General features: G+C 45.3%; 1 protein-coding gene across 1 annotated transcript in view; it reads left to right on the forward strand.

The window, feature by feature from the left end:
- The first annotated feature begins 4312 nt into the window (after nt 1-4312).
- MKLN1 (muskelin 1) overlaps nt 4313-21519 on the forward strand; it is a 110090-nt gene continuing 92883 nt past the window's right edge. The window contains exons 1-2 of the mRNA XM_058189999.1: nt 4313-4453; nt 20855-20924. Coding sequence (XP_058045982.1) covers nt 4338-4453; nt 20855-20924 — 186 coding nt within the window. The 5' untranslated portion in view covers nt 4313-4337. The remainder of the gene's footprint in view (nt 4454-20854; nt 20925-21519) is intronic.

Genomic DNA, 21519 nt, shown 5'->3' on the forward strand with positions numbered 1-21519 from the left:
GCAGAACAGGCAGATAAAATATAAATGCACACAGTAATTAAAAACATCCCTTAAAAAACTAATTCAAATGCCCAAAAATGTTAAAAAGAGCTTGCCAGATAGGTAAATTGTTTGAATAGCCTGACTGGTGGCAGGTTATTATAATTTTCTTTTTCTGGGGTGAGGTTTTAAATTACGTATCCTCTAAGTTTGGAACACAAGGGACTGGCATATTCCCAACCAACCCAACCCACACACAGTTGTATCTTTTGTCGAAATGTACACGAGCGGAAACTATTTTTAAAATAGTCCTTCAAAATCCCTGAATTCTATCTTGGATTGTACCAGCTTTTCTCCAGAGCCAGGGAACAGAAATTATAGTTTTTTGTTCTGCTGATCTATGATGACTGAATAAAGATAATTATTTAAAAAAAATCCCTGAATTCTGTCTTGGATTCTACCAGCTTTTCTCCAGAGTCCGGGAATAGAAATTACAATTTTTTCTTCTGCTGGTCTATGTTGATGGAATGAAGACCGGTAGATAATTTTTATTCTCTTTTATTGAATGGAAATAATGAGGTCTTTTCTTTCTCCTAGACAGCGAAAGTCACCAGGCAGATGAGACCAGGAAATCAACTCCACAGGAAGATTAAAACTCTTTTTTTACTGAGATTAGCCGTAAGGGCAGAATCTTGCAAATCTGATTGTGCTGCGTATCTTCCTCCTCCTTATACGCCAGTGAATTAGGGGAGGGTGTCTGTCTGAGCTGCTTCTGAATATTAGCTCATTGTTCTGGAATTAAAAATTGTTTTCGGCCCCCTTTGGCCTACAAAACACTTCCATTAATGTCCTTACTCTCTAGAGCAGGGGTCTCCAACCTTAATTACTTTAAGACTTGTGAACTTCAACTTCCAGAGTCCCACAGCCAGCAAAGCCAGCAAAGCTGGTTGAGGAACTCTGGGAGTTGAAGTCCACAAGTCTTTTTTTTTTATTATTGAAAAAGTTTTAAAAAACAAAAACATTTCCCCCCCCTTTTTCCCCCCTCCCTCCCAGAAGGGGTCGCAGCACTATAAAGGTTGAGAATCAAGGGACCAAGGTTGGAGACCCCTGCTCTGGGGGGCTCACAGCGTGCCCCCTGCACTCCGCCCCCGCGCATGCATCTACGTCTCTCTCATGCTCCCTGTGCATCCCAAAAATCAGCTGGCCGGCGGGAAGCGCACACGCGCATTAAAACTGAGCTGAGCAACGGCTCGCGTGCCTGCAGAGAAGGTTCCACGTGCCAGCTGTGGCACACCCACCATAGGTTCGCCATCGCGGCTGTACAGGAAAGGAAGAGGTACCCAGAGGCTTAAACACGAGAATTACCTTCCAGAAATGTTATTGCGTTTAAAATCCACCTAAAAGTCCACATTTCATCCCAAGCGAATAGCCAACGGAAGCCTAAGTTGAAAGTATTTCTCTGTTTACAGGGAGTCCTCGAATTACGACTGCAACTGAGCCCAACATTTCTGTCCCTAAGTGAAACCTTTGTGACGTGAGTTTCGCCTCATTTACTCTTCCTTGGCCCAGCTGTTAAGTGAATCACGGCAGTTGTTGATCCACTTTTCAGTGCTGTTGTAACTTCCAATAGTAATAGCAATAGCCCTTAGATTTATATACCGCTTCATAATGCTTTTACAGCCGTCTCTAAGCGGTTTACAGAGTCAGCTTATTGCCCCCCAACAATCTGGGTCCTCATTTTACCCACGTCGGAGGGATGGAAGGCTGAGTCAACCTTGAGCCGGTCAGGATCGAACTGCTGGCAGTCGGCAGAGTCAGCCTGAAATACTGCATCCTAATCACTGTGTCATCAGGACCCTCCCTTCCTTCCTTCCATCCTTCCTTCCCCTCTCATCTATTTTTCTCCCTCCCTCCTTCATTCCTCATTTTTCTTTCTCCTTCCTTCCTCTCTCCCTCCTTCTTTTTCCTTCCTTCCTTCCCCTCTCATCTATTTCTTTCTCCCTCCCTCCCTCTTTCATTCCTCATTTCTCTTTCTCCTTCCTTCCTCTCTCCCTCCTTCTTTTTCGTTCGTTCGTTCGTTCCTTCCTTCCCCTCATCTATTTCTTTCTCCCTCCCTCCCTCTTTCATTCTTCATTTCTCTTTTTCCTTCCTTCCCTCATTTTCCTTCCTTTCTTCCCTCCTTCCTTCTTCCCTCCCTCCCTCCTTCTTTTTCCTTCCTTCCTTCCTTCCAAGATCACTTAGATTATAAAGCACTTCATAGTGCTTTTACAGCCCTCTCTAAGCAGATTACAGAGTCAGCCTGTTGCCCCCAATTTGGCTCCTCATTTTACCCCATTCGGAAGGATGGAAGGCTGAGTCAACCTTGAGCCTGGTGAGATTCGAACTGCCACATTGCAGGCAGCCGGCAGGCAGCAGAAGCAGCCTGCAGTACTGCACCCTGACCACAGCGTGACTCACGAAATGGATGTTTATAAGTCAAGGACCAGCCGTCCTGCCATTATTCCCAAAAAAAATCATGCCGCAGAAACCCTGGTGATGCAAGAATGAGAACACGTGCTGCCTTTACGTGTTTCTGACATGACACAAGTTGTGGCGATGACCTCATGCATGTCCTCCCGTCCTCCCTGCCCTCTGCTCCGTGGCTGTCCACCTTGTCCAGACCAAGAACCATTCAATTCTTCAACACCTTCCCAATGGAAGCCCGAAGAATCGCTTCCAAGCACCTCCTGTTAGGACAGCTGAGTCATTCCCAAGTCTGGGAAAAGATCTCCAGCCTTTAAGGAGCATTAAGTGCTTTAATTAAGCCGTGGATTACCTCTTAGTTGCCAGCTCATAGCTCCGTTTATGGTCATCAGAGCAACACGGTATTATTGCAAAGGACAGCTCACGTCTATAGATGTAGGGGCAATTTAAACAGCATTGTTTATTTCAAAATGCCTTTTCTTTTTACAGGCATAGGTTAAAAAAGTGATAAAGCAAGGATCTATCTATCTATCTATCTATCTTCCTATCTTCCATCTGTCATCTATCTATCTATCTATCTATCTATCTATCTATCTATCTATCTATCTATCTATCTATCTATCTATCTATCTTCCAACTCATCTATCTATCTATCTATCTATCTATCTATCTATCTATCTATCTATCTATCTATCTATCTTCCATCTGTCATCTATCTATCTATCTATCTATCTATCTATCTATCTATCTATCTATCTATCTATCCTGTGTATATATGTACAATGACAATAAAGTTAAACTTAAACTATCACTGTCAATCACCCATCCATCCATTCTTCCATCTATCCATCCATCATCTATCTACTCTTTCATTGGTCTGTCTGTCAGTCTATACTCTGTACCAGTGGTCACCAACTGGTGGTCTGTTGACTACTGGTGGTCCATGAGAAAATTTTGGTGGTCCGCAGAAAAATTATTTGCATTTTTAATATTGCACTAAATCAGGGGTCCTCAAACTATGGCCCCTGGGACAGATACGTGTAATGAATGCTTGTGTTGCTGCAGAGATTCTCCCCCTTTGGGGTCTTTTTGTGTGGGTTGGAGGGGTATAGAAATTCTGACTTGGGGGTCTGCTTCAGCCTCCTGGTGCGGGGCCTTGGGCGAAGGCTGGAGGGAAGCACCACTGGTGGCGTGGAGCCAGAGGACCTTGTTCCAGTGGGACTGCACCATGGCCTGGAATTGGCTGACCATTTCAGCCCGCTGAGCCTCCAGGCGCTGGTAGGTGGCCTTGCACTCCCGCAGGTCTTCCCTCTGCTTGGAAAGCCCATGCTCCTAGTCCTCAGTGAGGTGCTTCTGCTAAGCCTCCTTCTCGGTCAGATCCAATTTGAACTGAGCAGCTGTTTTGCCAAGTCTTTCTCATGGTGGCTGCTTAGCTCCAACAACTGCTTCCTGGGGCCCAAAGTTGAAGTCCACAAGTCTTAAAGGGACCAAGGTTGGAGACCCCTGTATTAGCCGAACCAAGCCATCCATATTATAGGCATTTTGCAATTGTCCCCAACTCTCCAAGCTCGAAAAACGCGCGGCGGCCCTTTAAGACGCCCCGCCCTCTCTCCTCCTCCTCTCCCTCCCCTCCTTTTCCCTTAGAGACTGGTGAAAACACTCCCCCCCCCACAAACACAGATCGAGTGAGCTCTATACTTCCGGCTCCCCGGCGACCATCTAGAGGGCGTGCGTGGCCGAGGCCCACCAAAGAGAGGAGAGCGTCCTAAGCGGCAGCCGGAAGTGAAGGCCGGGAGAGCGCGCCTCTCTTCCCCTCCTTCCCTCCTTCCCTTCCTTTCCTTTCCTTCCGCCCACTCTATGGTTCCTCCTCCCCGGGTTCGCGGCGGCTGAACAAGATGGCGGCGTCGGGCCTAGGCTTCGGCCCAGGGTCGTCGTCGGGGCTCCTCGGGAGCCGGGTCCTGGCCTACACCCTCCACCGCTGGAGCAGCTTCTCCTCCACCTACCTGCCAGAGTGAGTCGGCCGAGGGGCGCGGGGAGGGGAGGGGAGGGGGGGAGGCCCTCCTCCTTCTCGAGGCCAGCCCCCTTCGCGCGTGAGGAGGGAGGGAGGAAGAGTGAGGGGCGGGCGCGCTGGGACCACCGCCTCATCTTCCCCGGCTGAAGGAGGGTGTGGAGGATGGGCTGGAGGGTCCACAACCCTGAGGGGGTGGCGGTTGTTTCTTTTCTGAGGGGAGGTGGGCAGGAGGGAGGAGACTCTCCCAGATGTGTGTGTGTGGGAGGGGTCCTGACCTCCCCTCAAATGGCCGTTGCAAAGGCTGAATGGGGAGGGAGGGGAGGCCCTCCTTCTCGAGGCCAGCCCTCCACGCGTGGGGGAGGAAGCGCGTGAGGGGTTGAGTGGGGGGCTGGGACCACCGCCTCATCTTCCCGGCTGAAGGAGGCGCGGAGGATGGGCTGGAGGTCCAAAACCGTGAGGGGTGGCGGTTTTCTTTTCTGAGGGGGGGGGTGGACAGGAGGGGAGGGGGAGACTCTCCCAGGTGTATGTGTGTGTGGGGGAGGGGTCCTGACCCATTAAAAGCCTCCGGTCTCCCCCCCCCCATCTAATTTTTGACCACAGGTGTGTGTGTGTGGGGGGGGAGGGGCGGCGGAGTGGGAGGGAGGAGGGTCAGTCCGATCTTGCAGGGCTTCTTTTCAGGGGATGATGCCCTGGGATGGGATGGAGGCTGAGCGGATGGATGGATGGATGGATGGATGGATGGATGGATGGATGGATGGATGGATGGATGGAGCGGATCTGGCCTGTGAGGGTCTTTTTCCTCTCCTTCTTCCTCTCCCTTTTTCTCCCCCTCCCCCTCATCTTCTCTCTCTTCTTCCTCCTCTTCCTCTTCTAATTCTTCCTCTTCCTCCACTTTCTTCCTCCTTTTCTACTTTTCTCTTCCTCTTCCTCCTCTTCCTTCTCTTCCTCCACTTCTTCTCCTCTTTCTTTCTCTTCTTCTTCCTCTTCTGCTTTTCTCTTCCTCCTCTTCCTTCTCTTCCTCCACTTCTTCTCTTCTCTTCCTCCACTTCTCTTCTTCCTCTTCTACTTTTCTCTTCCTCCACTTCTTCCTTTTCTTCCTCCACTTCTTCCTTCCTCCTCCTCTTCCTCCTCTAATTCTTTCTCTTCCTCCACTTCTTCCTTCTCTTCCTCCACTTCTTCCTCCTCCTCCTCTTCTACTTTTTTCTTCCTCCTCTTGCTCTTCTTCCTCTTCCTTCTCTTCCTCCACTTCTTCTCTTCTTCTTCCTCTTCTACTTTTCTCTTCCTCCACTTCTTCCTTCCTCCTCCTCTTCTTCCTCTAATTCTTTCTCTTCCTCCACTTCTTCCTCCTCCTCCTCTTCTACTTTTTTCTTCCTCCTCTTCCTCTTCTTCCTCTTCCTTCTCTTCCTCCCCTTCTTCCCTTCTTCCTCCTCTTCTACTTTTCTCTTCCTCCTCTTCTTCCTCCTCTTCTTCCTCCACTTCTTCTCTTCTTCTTCCTCGTCTACTTTTCTCTTTCTCCTCTTCTTCCTCAACTTCTTCTACTTCTTCCTCTTCCTCCTCTTCTCCCTCCACTACTTCCTCCTCTTCTTCTACTTTTCTCTTCCTCTTCTTCCTCTTCCTTCTCTTCCTCTTCCTTTTCTTCCTCTATCTCTTCCTCTATCCTTTTCCTCCTTCCTCCTCCCTTTCCCAGCAATTTGAGCAGAGCTAGGCGTTGGTTACATGTGGCATCCCATTAGTGCTGATTCCAAGAGGCTACCTAGATGTCTCTGACCTGGTTCTTCAGGTCTTTATTTTTTTTACAGAATACCGTTGGAAGGGACCTTGGAGGTCTTCTAGTCCAACCCCTCCACCCCCGTTCTCCACTGTCTCCCAGAATTCCCCCAAATTCATGTTCGTTGTGTTCGTTCTATCTAGCCATCGCATCCTCTGCCTTCTCCTCCTTTTTCTGTCTTCCGTCTTTCTCAGCATCAGAATCAGAATAGAGCTGGAAGGGACCTTGGAGGTCTTCTAGTCCAGCCTCCTGCTCAAGGAGGAGCTCCTATACCATTTCAGACAAGTGACTGTCCAGTCTCTTCTTAAGAACCTCCAGTGATGACCCACCCACAACTCCTGGTGGCAAGCAGTTCCACTGGTTAGTTGTCCTCCCTGTTAGGAGTTTCTCCTTAATTCCAGGTTGCTTCTCTCCTTGATTAGTTTCCATCCATTGCTTCTTGTCTGGTGCTTGGGAAAATACGTTGACCTTCCTCTTCTTTGTGGCAGCCCCTCAAATACTGGAATATTGTTATCATGTCCCCCCCAGTCCTTCTTTTCTCTAGACTGGCCAAACCCAAATCCTGCAATCGTTCTTCATATGTTTTTGTCTCCAGGCCTTTAATCATCTTAGCTGCTCTTCTTTGCACCCCCAAAAGTCTCAACATCTTTTGTCTTGAGGAAAATTCTACTGCAGTCCTCTCTGTTTTTTTCAAAAGCAACCAGCTAACTTTTATAATGGTACCAAAGTTTTGGGGGCTGTGCATATTTTCCCCAACCATGGGTCTTTCTTTGTGCAAGCACAATCTATTTTCGTACTAGCTTTTCTCTCATAAAGATCTCTTTTAAGTTCAGACCAGAGGAAGAAGCACAGTGGCGTGATGTAAACTGAGGGTACATACTGAGAACTGAAGAGTATGAAAAATTAGACTTAGAATAACTTTATTGTCACTTTGAATGTACGGTAATCGGCATACAGTAAAATGGATTTTTTTTAATAAAAATGGAAATTGAAAGGAGGCACAAATATTTTGAAGAGGTCTGCCTGGAATAGGAGGAAAACAGGACCTTGCAAAGGATTTTTTTGGGGGTGGGGAGTGATGCTGCTGCTAAATAAAAGTAGTCCTTGACTTAATGACCACAACGGGGGACCAGAATTTCTGTTGCTATGCAAGGGGGTTGTTAAACGAATTGTGCTCGATTTGATAGCTTTTTGCCACAGTTAAGTGAATCGCTGCCGTTGTTAAGTGAATCATGCAGTCATTAAGTGAATCCAGTTTCTCCCATTGACTTTGCGTGTTGGAAGCTGGCGGAGAAGGCCTCAAATGCCAATCACGTGCCGCAAATGCAGGTAGTCCTCGACTTGCTACAGTTCATTTAGCGACAAAGTTACAACAGCACTGGGGGGAAAAAGGGACTTGTGACCATTTTTCACACTTACGACCGTTGCAGCATCCCCGTGGTCACGTCATTTACATTCGGCTGCTTGGCAACCGACTCACATTTATGACGGTTTGCAGTGTCCCAGAGTCACGTGATCCTCTTCTGCGACCTTCGGGAAGCCCGATTCGCTTAACGACCATGTTATTCAAGAACAGCATTGATTCACTTAATCAGCGCGGCGAGGAAAGTCATAAAACGGAGCAAAAGTCACTTAGCAAATGTCTCACTTAACGACATAGACGTTGGGTTCGATTGTGGTCGTAGGTTGAGGACTGCCTGCACATCGAAAATCCATGCTGGTTGCTAAACGTGCAATTTTTGACCACATGACTATGGGGATGCTGCAAAGGTTGTAAGCCTGGTCGTAGGTCACTATTTTCAGTGCTGTCCTATCTTTGAATGGTCGGTAAGTGAATCGATGTAAGTCGGGGACGACCTGTAAACTAATGGGGCATGTAAGAAACAGTTGGAGTATAAAAAAAGCTATGAGTACCAAGCGTTGCTTAGTTCTTCCATTTATATCATCTCTTCCCTATGACATCCACTGTGAAAGAATTTTTTACAGATTAAGAGTTGGAAGGGACCTTGTGGGTCATCTAGTCCAACCCCTCCCTGCCCAAGCAGGAGACCTTACACCATTTCTGACAAATGGCAGTCCAGTTTCTTCTTGAAAGTCTGCAGTGATACCTTGGCCTTATCTGCATCCATGTATGACATTCATTTTAAACACTTGCAAACCTAATTTTCATTTATTATTATTATTATTATTAACAATCTTTATTCTTTTGTTCGTAAAGAAGTTGCTTTATTCTTTGCTGGTACCCAGGAATTTGTAAAACTTGAGGTTGTTTGTTTCTGCTTTCACATTTTCCTGCAAGATACTGCGAGGAAAATATCAGGCCTCTAACCACTGGGTCCTCAGTAGAAGATTAGCAAAGGGAGTTCTTTCACGATTAGAGACTTCACCTTTCTGTAAATAATTCCTTCTGCAAATGGTTTCCTAGATGTTTTTACACCATTTCATGCTCCAGTTTTATTTTATTGTTTGTTTATATCCAACCTTAATTATTTTTGCAAAGAACTCAAGGCAGCCAATATGTCAAACACAACTTTCTCCTCTTATTTCCCTCATAACAACAGTCCCGTGAGGTGGCTTGGACTGAGAGAGAGGGACTGGTCCAATGTCACCCAGCCAACTTTCATGCCTACGGTGAGACTAGAACTCACCATCTCCTGGTGATTGGCCTGAAGTCACCCAGCTGGTTTTCATGCCTAAAGTGGGACTAGAACTCAGCGTCTCCTGGTGATTGGCCTGAAGTCACCCAGCTGGCTTTCATGCCCAAGGTGGGACTAGAACTCACCGTCTCCTGGTGATTGGCCCAAAGTCACCTAGCTTTCATGGCCAAGGCGGGATTTGAACTCAAGATCTTTTGCTTTCCACCACCTCTTCCTCTTCCTCCTCCTCACACATATATTGTAGAAGAGAAAGTTCTGTTTGAGGCTCAGGAAATTAAGAAGAAAAAATTCAGGGATTTTTCACAACTGAATTATAGAACTCTGAACCCTAAACTGAAGGTAAATAAAAAATACAAGCTATGGCCTTAGCACAATTGAAGGTTCTTACAGCAAGCTCAGAAAGTGACTGGATTCCCACAGCTTTCTTAAGCATAGGCTTACTTTTACCTAAAGTGCAGTTTAAATCCAAAGACAGCAAGAGTTGTATAAAGTGAAATGCTGATGTGTTTGTACGTTTGTGGGGAAGCAGGAAACCGTCGAAAGCAGTTGAAGGGAAAGTCGGAGGGAGGCCGGGATAAAGAGAAAATGCAGAATTTTGCAAATGCTTGTATCCCTTGTTTCCGTAGGAGGAAACGTGGACAACATAACAGAATAACAGAGTTGGGAGGAGATCTTCTAGCCCAGGGCTCTCCAAATGCTGCCGGTTCGGACTGGATCACTCAATCCGGTAGCAATGGCGGCGGGTGGTTTGGAGAACTGGTAGCAAAAATCCCTGCCCCCCCCCCCCAGCTGAGCTGCGCGATCATCAGAGGTGTTTTTTTTTTTTTACTTTTAAAAGCATTTTTTCTTCGGCTGAAAAAATGCTTTTAAAAGTAAAAAAAAAACCTCTTGATGATGGCGTGGTTCAGCTGGGATTGTCAGAGCCTTTTAAAAGCATTTTTTTGACAACCTCTTCGGTCAAAGAGGTTGTCAAAAAAAATGCTTTTAAAAGTAAAAAAAAAATGTTGGACACGCCCACCCAGTCACATTACCCCCACACCAAGCCACGCCCACAGAACCGGTAGTAACAAATTTTACATTTCTTAATTTTCCCCTTGCATCCTGGGGTGGGTCGGGTCTTAATTAGGGCTTATTTTCGGGGGAGGGGAGGGCTTATATTGGGCAGATGTGTTAAAATCAAGTTAGGTCTTACTTTTTGAGTAGGTCGCATTTTCTCCACCAAGAAGGTTGCTCTTTTCTGCACTCTTTCTAGAGCCTCAACGTCATTTTTTTTACAATGCAGCAACCAAAACCTGATGCAGTATCCCAAGTTTGATCTTACCAAGGCATTATAGAGTGGCATTTTCACGCCCAGAGCCCATCGTCAGGGAACTTCTCTCTACCGGAATATGTGATTTGGACTATTCTATACATCGTATTTATGTGGTGCTTTCCTATTGGTTGACTGGCGTGTTGATGGCTGGCGATTGGCTGTTTTGCTTAGCAGTCCTCGGCTCTTAAGTAGCTGATAAGCTGGTGGTAAATCAGCACTCCTACAAGGGGCCCATTTCCTAGGCTGCAATCGTTTTCCCTGGCTGTTTTTGTCCTTTCTCGGCCAACAATCTTAGTAGATGCAGAATTGAATGTATGTCCTCGTTTACCACAATAGCAAGTCTACACATGAGTTCAGGTCTCCTCATCTGACCGCTCGCTTGGGTTCTTACAATCTGGGCTGTAAAATTATAAAAGTTTTAAAACTATAAAGGTGATAAGTAGGGAAGTTCTTAAACTTCTGCTTATGTGGTGCACAGCTCAGAAGTTGGAAATGTTACCTTCCAAGTAAGAATTGAATTACTATCAGGAAACCGAAGCCTTTGACTGTAGTACCTGTTTGAGCATTTGGGAAAGTGAGTCATTTAAGAGCTGGGCTTGGTTCACATAAATTACTATGACGGGGAGCTTCATTAAATGGAAAACAAGTGAATCACATTATGGCAATAGTAAATGCGCGCAAGTCATATGCACATGTGCAAGTCATGAGGTTATTTGAGTGCATGAGTTGAAGGATCTAAATTACTTTAGATTTCCTCAGAAATATTTCTGAATCTATTCTCCGTCTCGGTTAATAGGAGAGGACTTCGGGCAAGTACAGGTAGCCCTCGACTTAACAACAGTTGATTTAGTGACCGAAGTTACAACGGCAATGAAAAATGACCGGTTTTCACACAACGGTTGCAGCATCCCCATGGTCACGTGATCAAAATTCAGACGCTTGGCAGCTGGCTCATATTTATGACGGTTGCGGCGTCCCGGGGTCATGTGATCCCCTTCTACGACCTGACAAAGTTCACGGGAGTGTGTGTGTAAAGCCAGATTCACTTAACAACCGTGTTACTAATTTAAGAACGGTGGTGATTCTCTTAACAATTGTGGCAAGAAAGGTCGCAATACAGGGCAAAACTCACTTTAACAAATGTCTCACTTAGAGACAGAAATGTCGGGATCCATTGTGGTCATACGTCAAGGGCTACCTGTATTTCTGAATCTATTCTCAGCCTCGGTTAATAAGAAAGGACTTCAAGCAAGTAATCCAATGGGAGGGAAAATTGGACGTTCTAATGAATACAGTCGTGGCCAAAATTGTGGAAACCTTTTGGGAAAAGTGTATTTTTGAGGTTTGATGGCTATTAACACCACTTTTTTGGGGGGGAGTTTCAAGAGAATCCTATTCCACTGCTGGAATGGCCTGGGAATAGCCCAGACCTTCACCCAATTGAAAATCTAGGGAGCCGACTAAAGAAACATGTTAGTCGGAAGCGACCCAGCAATAAAACCCAGTGAATAGAAGCCATCATTCAATCTTGGTTTCACATGATAACAGCTGCAGAACTAAAAGACTTGGTTGATTCCATGGGAAGACATTGTAAGGCCATCATTCATGCTAAAGATGGGAAATACCCAACAAAGTATTAACTGATCTGGTGATCATTTTTGTATATTTTGGTTTTTCTATGGTGATAATTTTTGCATATCTTGTTTTTTCTACGTGTTTCACTTTTCTTCTTTCTACTGTAACTGCTATTCTAGTAGCAAATCCTTCTTAAAAGTTATTGCATTACATTCTTGATTAAATTATCTTTCCACTGATATATAATTTTATGGTATAACTCCAAAGAAAAAAAAAGTGGTGTTATTAGCCAGTTTTAGAAAATACACTTTTCCCAAAAGGTTTCCACAATTTTGGCCCCTACTGTGCAGTGATATTTTGATTTTAGGATTAGGAGTTCAGCTTTGAGCACGAGTGCCCGTCTAGGTGCGTGAAAGAGAGAAAGGAAGAACAAATATTAGCAGGACTCTTGTGACATTCATTTCTCTTTCGGCAGTGGACTCCGAAATGAACTTGGACTTGAACACCAGGCTGTCGCAACTGTTTGCTCGCTTCATGTTTACCTTTGGGAAAATGGGGAATGGATGCGAGAGATCCAGCCTGGGGTTCAAAGGCAGCATTGAACTTTATCCTACTTTTTTTTTGTGTAACCTGTCTGTAGAGAAATATTACACAGGTAACACTCGGCTTGGAATATATAACTCCTTATAACTATTCTCCTTAGTTCTAAGTCGCTTCTCTCCTTGATTAGTTTCCACCCATTGCTTCTTGTCCTGCCCTCAGGTGCTTTGGAGAATAGTTTGACTCCCTCTTCTTTGGGGCAGCCCCTGAGATATTGGAACACTGCTATCCTGTCTCCCCTGGTCTTTCTTTTCTCCAAACTAGACATACTCAGTTCCAGCAACTGTTCTTCATATGTTTTAGCCTCCAGTCCGACTACAACGGAACTCCAAATTTTCCCGTTGCGAAATGTGACGGTTACTGAGTTTTGTTCCGTTTTAGGACCTTTTTTTTGCCGCAGTTGCTAAGGGAGTCACTGCCGTTGTTAAAGTGAGCAACGCGGTGGTTGAGAGAATCTGGCTTCCCCCGTTGACTTTGCTTGTCGGAAGGTCACGAAGCAATGGGTGGAAACTGATCAAGGAGAGAAGCTACTTAGAACTAAGGAGAAATTTCCTGATAATTAGAATGATTAATCAGTGGAACTTCTTGCTTCCAGAAGTTGTGAATGCTTCAACACTGGAAGATTTTAATCAGAGATTAGATAACTATTTTGTCTGAAGTGGTGTAGGGTTTCCTGCATAAGGAGGGGGTTGGACTAGAAGACCTCCAAGGTCCCTTCCAACTCTTATTCTAGTCTATTCCCTGCCAGTTGCTGAGTGTCTGAATTTTGATCATGTGATCATGGGGGATGCTGTGACGATTGTGTGAAAAATGATCACAAGTCATCCCCCCCTCCCGGTCGCATTATAACTTCGAACAGTCGCTAAACCAACGGTTGTAAGTCGAGGACTCCCTGTACCCTCGTTTGGTCAGCTGAGAGGTTCATGTTGATGCCGTCTGCTAGATGTTGGTGTAGAGCAGAGGTCTTCAAGCTTGGCAGCTTTAAGATTTGTGGACTTCAACTCCCAGAATTCTCCAGCCAGCATAAAGAATTCCAGAATTCTGGAAGTCAAAGTCCACAGATCTTAAAGCTTGCAAGTTTGAAGACCTCTGCTCTAGAAAGAGTGCAGAGAAGAGCAACCAAGACTAAAATATACAATGAACGGTTGCAGGAACTAGGCCTGGCTAGTCTAGTGAAGAGAAGGACTAGGGGAGACATGATAGCAGTCTTCCAATATCTCAGGGGCTGCCCCAAAGAAGAGGGAGCCAAGCTATTCTCCAAAGCACCTGAAGGCAGGACAAGAAGCAACGGGTGGAAACTGATCAAGGAGAGAAGCAACTTGGAACTAAAGGAGAAATTTCCTTAACCAGTGGAACAACTCGCCTCCAGAAGTTGTGAATGCTTCAACACTGGAAGCTTGTAAGATGTCGGATAACCATTTGTCTGAAGTGGTGTAGGGTTTCCTGCCTAAACAGTGGGCTGGACTAGAAGACCTCCAAGGTCCCTTCCAACTCTGTTAATTCTCTAGTTGGCGATTTGAGTGGTGTTCTTGTCTAACCAAGTCCATCTAATGAGGCTTTTTTGTTGTTGTTGTTGTTTTGCTGGAGTTTTGCAACAGCTCTATAAATTCTCTGTATTTGGAGCAGTTTTCCCCCCTGGCACTTCTTCCCCAAAACCATCATTTCACTGCCCTTTGCGATGCCCTTTGTAACCACATCACCAAAGCATTGAGTAAGTAATCGATAATGTTCTACTAACCCTTATCAATTGAACACTGAGCCAGGCAGGAGAAAAAAAGCGAGGTCCCCGCCAGCAGAAAGGACAAAAACAAAGAGAAAAGAGAATATGGAAAGAGGACATCCCAGCTATCTTCAGGATGCTCCTGAGAACCTTGCTATTTAGAAAGGTTCTTTGTACTGTTTGAAAGAGGGTAATAGGAGTACCTGTAACCAATTAAATGGGGTGGGGGGAAGAAAAAAAGAAACTCTCAATGCTTCTCGGCCCAAGCGGTGCAGCTGGCATAACTGAGATTGTTTTCCTAGAACATGGCAAGTGTCAGAAGCTACGAGGGGTCTATTTAATCATCTCAGGAGCTAGAATTGGAGGAACAAGTGAAAGTTGAAACAATCGACAAATTGCACAGGATTTGCAGTGGATATTGTCTTTGCTGATGTTTTTACAAGGCCTCTGAAAGTCAGTCTCTCTCTCTCCCTCCCTCCCTCTCTCCCCTCCCTCCCTCTCCCCTCCCTTTCCCTCCCTCCCCTTTCTCTTCCTCCCTTTCCTTCCATCCCTCTCTCCCTTTCCCTCCGTCTCTCCCTCCCTCCCTCCCTCCCTTTCTCTCTCTCCCTCTATCTCTTCCTGACTCTCTCTCTCTCCATCTGCTCCGTTTTAAATACAAGCAGGCAGTCCCTCGACTTACCCAAAATTTCTGTTGCTAAGCGAGACAGTTGTTAAGTGAAATTTCACTCCACTTTTACCACTTTCCTTGCCACAGTTGTTAAGCGAATGACTGCTGCTGTTACGTTAGTAACGAGGTTGTTAAGTGAATCTGGCTTCCTGATTGACTTTGCTTGCCCGAAGGTCGCAAGAGGGGATCACATGACCTTGATATGCTGCACCCGCCATAAATATGAGTCAGTTGCCAAGCATCTGAATTTTGATCACGTGACCGCAGGGGTGCTGCAACGGTTGTAATGGTGAAAAATGATCCTAAGTTACTTTTTCCAGTAGTGTTGTAACTTTGAATAGTCACTAAATGAATGTTGTAAGTCGAGCTTTATCTGTATTTATAATGTATGTAGGAGAAAGATTGGCGGAAACTGTGGGTGGAGTTAAACGAGGGATCAGTGTAGAATCCTTGCATAGCCACAAGTGAATTAAGTCCAAACTTTCTTGAATTTCGTTAACCCTTATCTAACTGATGATTGGCCCAAAGTCACCTAGTCGCCTTTCATGCCTAAGGCGGGACTAGAACTCACTCTCTCCTGGGGATTGGCCCAAAGTCACTTAATCACCTTTCAGGCCTAAGGTGGGACTAGTACTCACTGTCTCCTAATGATTGGCCCAACACTTAGTCACCTTTCAGACATAAGGAAGACTAGAACTCAACATCTCCTGGTGATTGGTCCAAAGTCACCTAGTCACCTTTCGGGCCTAAGGAGGACTAGAACTCACCGTCTCCTAATGATTGACTCCAAGTCATCTATTCACCTTTATTTATTATTTATTTATTTTATTAAATTTTTATACCGCCCTTCTCCCGAAGGACTCAGAGCGGTGTACAGCCGGAATAAAATACAGAATATATACAATTAAAAGAAATTAAAAATAAACTATTACTAAATGGCCGGTAATTTAAAAGATTTAAAAATTTAAAATATTACTAAAACCCCAATTTAAAATCCACTATTTATGCCAGTCCTGCTTGAATGAATAAATATGTTTTTAGCTCACGACGAAAGGTCTGAAGATCAGGCACTTGATGTAAGCCAGGGGGGAGTTTGTTCCAGAGCGTCGGTGCTCCCACAGAGAAGGCCCTACTCCTGGGGGCCGCCAGCCGACATTGTTTGGCGGACGGCACCCTGAGAAGGCCCTCTCTGTGGGAGCCTACGGGTCGATGGGAGGCATAAGGTAACAGCAGGCGGTCTCGTAAGTACCCGGGTCCTAAGCCATGGAGCACTTTAAAGGTGGTAACCAGGATCTTGAAGCGCACCCAAAAGACTACAGGAAGCCAGTGCAGACTACGGAGCAGTGGTGTTACATGGGAGCCACGAGCGGCTCCCAGTACCACTCGTGCAGCTGCATTCTGGACTAACTGCAGTCTCCGGGTGCACCTCAAGGGCAGCCCCATGTAGAGAGCATTGCAATAATCCAGCCGAGACGTAACCAGAGCGTGAGTGACTGTGCATAAGGCATCCCGGTCAAGGAAGGGACACAACTGGCGAACCAAGCGAACTTGTTAAAAGGCCCTCCTGGTGACGGCTGCCAGATGTTCATCAAAGGACAGCCGACCATCCAGGAGGACGCCCAAGTTGCGAACCACCTCCTTTGGGGCCACTAACTCGCCCCCAACAGTCAGCTGCGGGAGCAGCTGACTGTACCGCAGCCACTCCACAGCCACTCCGTCTTGGAGGGATTGAGCTTGAGTCTGTTTCTTGATATGCTTTCAGGCCTAAGGAGGACTAGAACTCACTGTCTCCTGATGATTGGTCTAAAGTCACCCAGCCTGCTTTCATTCCTAAAGTGGCACTAGAACTCACAGGCACCAGTTTTCTAGGCCAGCACCTTCACCACTACCCCAAACTGGTTCTTTTTCTCGTCCCTGAAGACAGTGCAAGTGGGCCCCAGATTATACTTTTTATACCCGGGTAGAGAGCTTGTGGTTCCTCACAGGTTGCTGAGCTACGTTTCTCCGGGTGTTTGACTCTCTCGGCCAGGCTCGCTGGATCTGCGGGCCGTTGTGGTTCAGCCACATCTGGAAGGGCAGCGACCCTTTCTAATATTAATGCTGATTTTCACAAAAAACCCTCGTCGCTGTAAAATGAAAAAGAAACCAGCGCTGGGGACGAACGCTTTGTGAAAATAGGACACGCTGAATATGCCGCTATCAGATTCCTTGTTGTCGCAAAGCTTTTGATTTCTTTGCTCTTTTGTGTAGGGAGGATTCTAACGGGCGGAATTATTCTGATTGATTTATGTCTGATCACTGCCATTCAAGGCTTTCAAAGGATGAGATTTGTTCCTTTCTACTGGGGGGGGGGCGGCATTCAGTTTCTTGTCTCCTTTCCAAGCGTGTTTTTATTGTAAGACAAGATGCAGCCCTGGTTTCTCCTTCCCCCAGCTGTGTTTTCCAAAACAGAGAAAAAGCGCATTTCTTTTTGCCATTTCTAAGCTCCTATTCAAGAGCGCGGGAATTGCAGTGTTGTTCTTGAATCATTTTTGTATGTTTTGTGGGTTCAGTGTATTGTACGCTTGATAGAACTTTTTAAAGAAAGATTTAAGCTGGAAGATGTAACTTTCCCAAAGCAGTCTATGGATTGGAAGAGAAAAGGAAATCTGCCTCGTCCTCCTTGCGGTTTCAGAAATTTCTAACCAATTGTAATATCCAGGGACTTCATATAAGTGAGCTTCTACTTAACAATTGCTCACTTATGGACTCTTCAGAGTTACAGCCAACCCGCCAAAAAGTACCAAAATTCTGATAGGCCTCCCACATTCTTATGTGACCACATTTCAGGCACTCAGCAACTGGCCTACATTCATGGCCATTTGTAGCATCCCATGGTCCCTTGATCATGATTTACAACATTTTACCGAAAACCAGCATTTACATCCAGTTTTTTTTTATTATTATTTGCATTTATATCCCGCCCTTCTCCGAAGACTCAGGACGGCTTACGCTGTGTCAAGCAATAGTCTTCATCCATTTGTATATTATATACAAAGTCAACTTTATTGCCCCCAACAATCTGGGTCCTCATTTTACCTACCTTATAAAGGATGGAAGGCTGAGTCAACCTTGGGCCTGGTGGGACTTGAACTTGCAGTAATTGCAAGCAGCTGCTGTTAATAACAGACAGACTTAGTCTGCTGAGCCACCAGAGGCCAAAACGAACAATGATTCGCTTAACAACCGCCAATTCACTTAACGACCGTGATGAACCTTAAGAACTGCTACCAAAAAAAGGTCGTAAAATTGGCTAGGTCACATGGTGACTTGTTTTAGGGCTGTCATGCTTTATGACTCTAACGGGCAGGCTCCATTAAAGTTACAAGTTAGAATTAGATTAACAGAGTTGGAAGGGACCATGTAGATCATCTAGTCCAACCCCCCCACCCAAGCAGGAGACCCTACACCATTTTCGACAAATGGCAGTCTAATCTCTTCTTGAAAGCCTCCAGTGATGAAGCTCCCACAACTTCCAAAGGCAACTTCTGTTCCATGGGTTGACTGTTCTCACTGTCAGAAAAATGTCTCCTTATTTCCAGGTTGAATTTCTCTTTGTTCAGTTTCCATCCATTATTCCTTGTCTGGCCTTCGGGTGCTTTGGAGAATAGCTTGACCCCTTCCTCTCTGGAGCAGCCCCTCAAATATTGGAAGACGGCTATCATGTCTCCCCTGGTCCTCCTCTTCACTAGACTAGCCAGGCCCAGTTCCTGTAACTGTTCTCCAGGCTCTGGACTGAAAGAACCGTAACAGGTATCAGTTTTGATAGTATCTAAAACAGAAGTTCTTAGCCTGGAGTCCAGAAACTTCTTGGGACTTTGTGAATAGATTTCAGGGGATCCATGAACTTGGATGGAACAAAAGAATTGCAACATAATTTCCCCTACTCTCTAAGTGAAATTTAGCCTGCCTTGCTATTGATTTAACGGATTAAAGAAACACGTATATTACTACCATATTGATTATTCTTTAGTATTTTTATAGCTGCGTCTGAGTGTAATTGGTTTCCTTTGGCATCTTGTTCCTTTTTTTCCCCTCTGGTCCTGGTGACCGACCCAGCTTGGATCTTGCAACCTTATCCCGGGACAAGTACAGTATATCACGGAAGTGGGTACACCCCCTCACATTTTGTAAATATTTAAATATATCTTTTCATGTGACAACAGGGAAGAAATGACACTTGGCTACAATGTAAAGTAGTGAGTATACAGCTTGTATAGCGGCGTAAATGTGCGGTCCCCTCAAAATAACGCAACACACAGCCATCAATGTCTAAACTGGTGACAACAAAAGCGAGTACACCCCTAAGTGATAATGTCCAAATGGGGCCCAAGTAGCCATTTTCCCTCCCCGTAGTTATGTGATGCGTTAGTGTTATAAGGTCTCGGGTATGAAGTGGGAACTCTATGCCCAAGAGGGTTAAGGCAGTGCTGGAAAATAATGGCGGCCACACAAAACATTGACACTTTGGGCTCCATTTGGACATTATCGCTTAAGGGCGTACTCAGTTTTGTTGCCACCAATTTAGACATTAATGGCTGTGTGTTGTGGTATTTTGAAGGGACCGCACATTTATGCCGTTTTACAAGCTGTATACTCACTACTTTACGTTGTAGCCAAGTGTCGTTTCTTCCCTGTTGTCACATGAAAAGATATACTTAAATATTTACAAAATGTGAGGGGGTGTATTCACTTCTGTGATCTGCTGTGTATTTGTCTTCATTCATTAAAATCTCCTGTCCAAACACGTTTAGCCCACCATGAACTGAATTGATTTGTGGGTGAAAACTCACCCACAAGCAAGCCTTCCTTTGTCGTACAGCCCATATGCCTGTATTTTATTTCACGTCTTTAAATAATATTTTTCTCAGAAGAGTGTTCTGACCTAGGCTTCCTTAGAAAGTAAACAGCACAAACTTAGTCCCGGCAAACCTGTTTAATTCATGCGGCTGTAAATTACTTTCATTTACAGTCCGCAAGGCTTCATAAACAGTCTTTCATAGGAAGGTTATCAACACCCACCTATCTCACGTGGAACGCTGCCAGAGAGCTAATTGCCAGATGCAGGGCAAGGCCAAACTTGGCACAGAGTCACAAACAGAAGTTTCAAATCTTGAATCGGCCAGATGAACTAATTGCTTCCTGCCAAAGCTCACGTCCCGTTCGCTCTTCTTTTATGTCTTATGGGAGGGGCCAATCATCTCCAAGCCTTACTCCCAAGTCGACCCTGTTTCTTTAATTGTTCCTGTCTCCTGGCAGCTCTGCACATGCGCACACTGGGAACAGGGTCACACTGTTCTTCTGCCTCGCTGATGTCTGACTCCTGAGACTCCGGAGGCAGCAAAGAACTACCAGATGGCCTTGGCCCCCTCTCTGCCTCCGACGCAGAGCCCTCGTCCGAGCCTTCCCCTGACTCCAGGACTGGCCCACCTTCCTCCCCAAACTCCTCAGTGTCTGAATTTGCTGCCATTTCTGCTGGCCGCTGGCGGGCCACAACAAAAAGGGCCCATAGGTTTTCCACATAGACTCGAAGGGATCCGTAGTGCAAAAATACTAGCAAAAGCATTCCTTTGCTAATGGTCTCACAATAACTTTAACAAAATCCACCAGATGACCTGCGGATTGGGGGTAACATTTGCACTAACATCTAATCCGATCGAAAACATCCAGAAATCGCATTGTGAAAAGTAACAGGTATCGTAATTGGAAGAAAAAGAAAGAAAGAAAAACCTTTGCAAATCATCAGCATTTGTCGGAAACGTGTGTTCAGTCGTAAGCGTGAAAAATGGTCATTAGTCACATTTCTGAGTGCAGCTGTAACTTAGGTCACTAAACGAATGGTTGTAAGTTGAGGACTGTCTGTTGATCAGGGTTTGAATCCTGACTTGGACCTAAGACTGGATATTTTTCTAGCTTATTTAATTATTCCTGTTAAAGAAAGCATCAGACAAATATGAAGAGGCAACCTGCTATGTTTTGTTGAAATGGGACTTTTGAAAACCATGACATATTGTTTATGTTTTTTATATTTACATCCGTCTCTCTCTTTCTCTCTGTTTCCAGGAATATTTTAGTAGACAAGCCCAACGATCAATCTTCACGGTGGTCTTCAGAAAGCAACTACCCCCCACAGGTGAGTTTTAATGGCGCCTCGGTGTTGGATCCTAATCGCAGCCAACAAAACATCATTTTGATTAATCCGAATAAATCTTACAGTATATTGTATGACCCGTCTGTTTAGATAAATTAACAATTTGTACATTAAGCTTGGTATTAAACTTGTAAATGCCATTTAACTGTATCGTAGTGGACTCTTGATGCTCATCGTACAACTTCGTTGATAAAGTGGTCCAAGGACCACCAACCTCCTTACATGCCAAGAGGCGCCATTGCATGTTTGGGAATGGCGCTATGGATATCCCCAAAACGTAATTTAGATAATTGAAAATAGCCAACATTACTTTGAAAGGTCGTTTTGATATCGTAAGAGAATTTGGATAACTGGGATCTGTCTTAGTAGAAACTTTTAAAAAATGGAGGAGAGTAAGCACCAGAATAAAAGAGTTGGAAGGGACCTTGGAGGTCTTCTAGTCCAACTTATTGGTCAGGTGGTATTCTTGGTAAACATAAAGGTAAAGGTTCCCCTCGCACGTATGTGCTAGTCGTTCCCGACTCTAGGGGGCAGTGCTCATCTCCGTTTCAAAGCCGAAGAGCCAGCGCTGTCCGAA

The sequence above is a fragment of the Ahaetulla prasina genome, chromosome 7, assembly GCF_028640845.1.
Source record: "Ahaetulla prasina isolate Xishuangbanna chromosome 7, ASM2864084v1, whole genome shotgun sequence".
Lineage (NCBI taxonomy): Eukaryota > Metazoa > Chordata > Lepidosauria > Squamata > Colubridae > Ahaetulla > Ahaetulla prasina.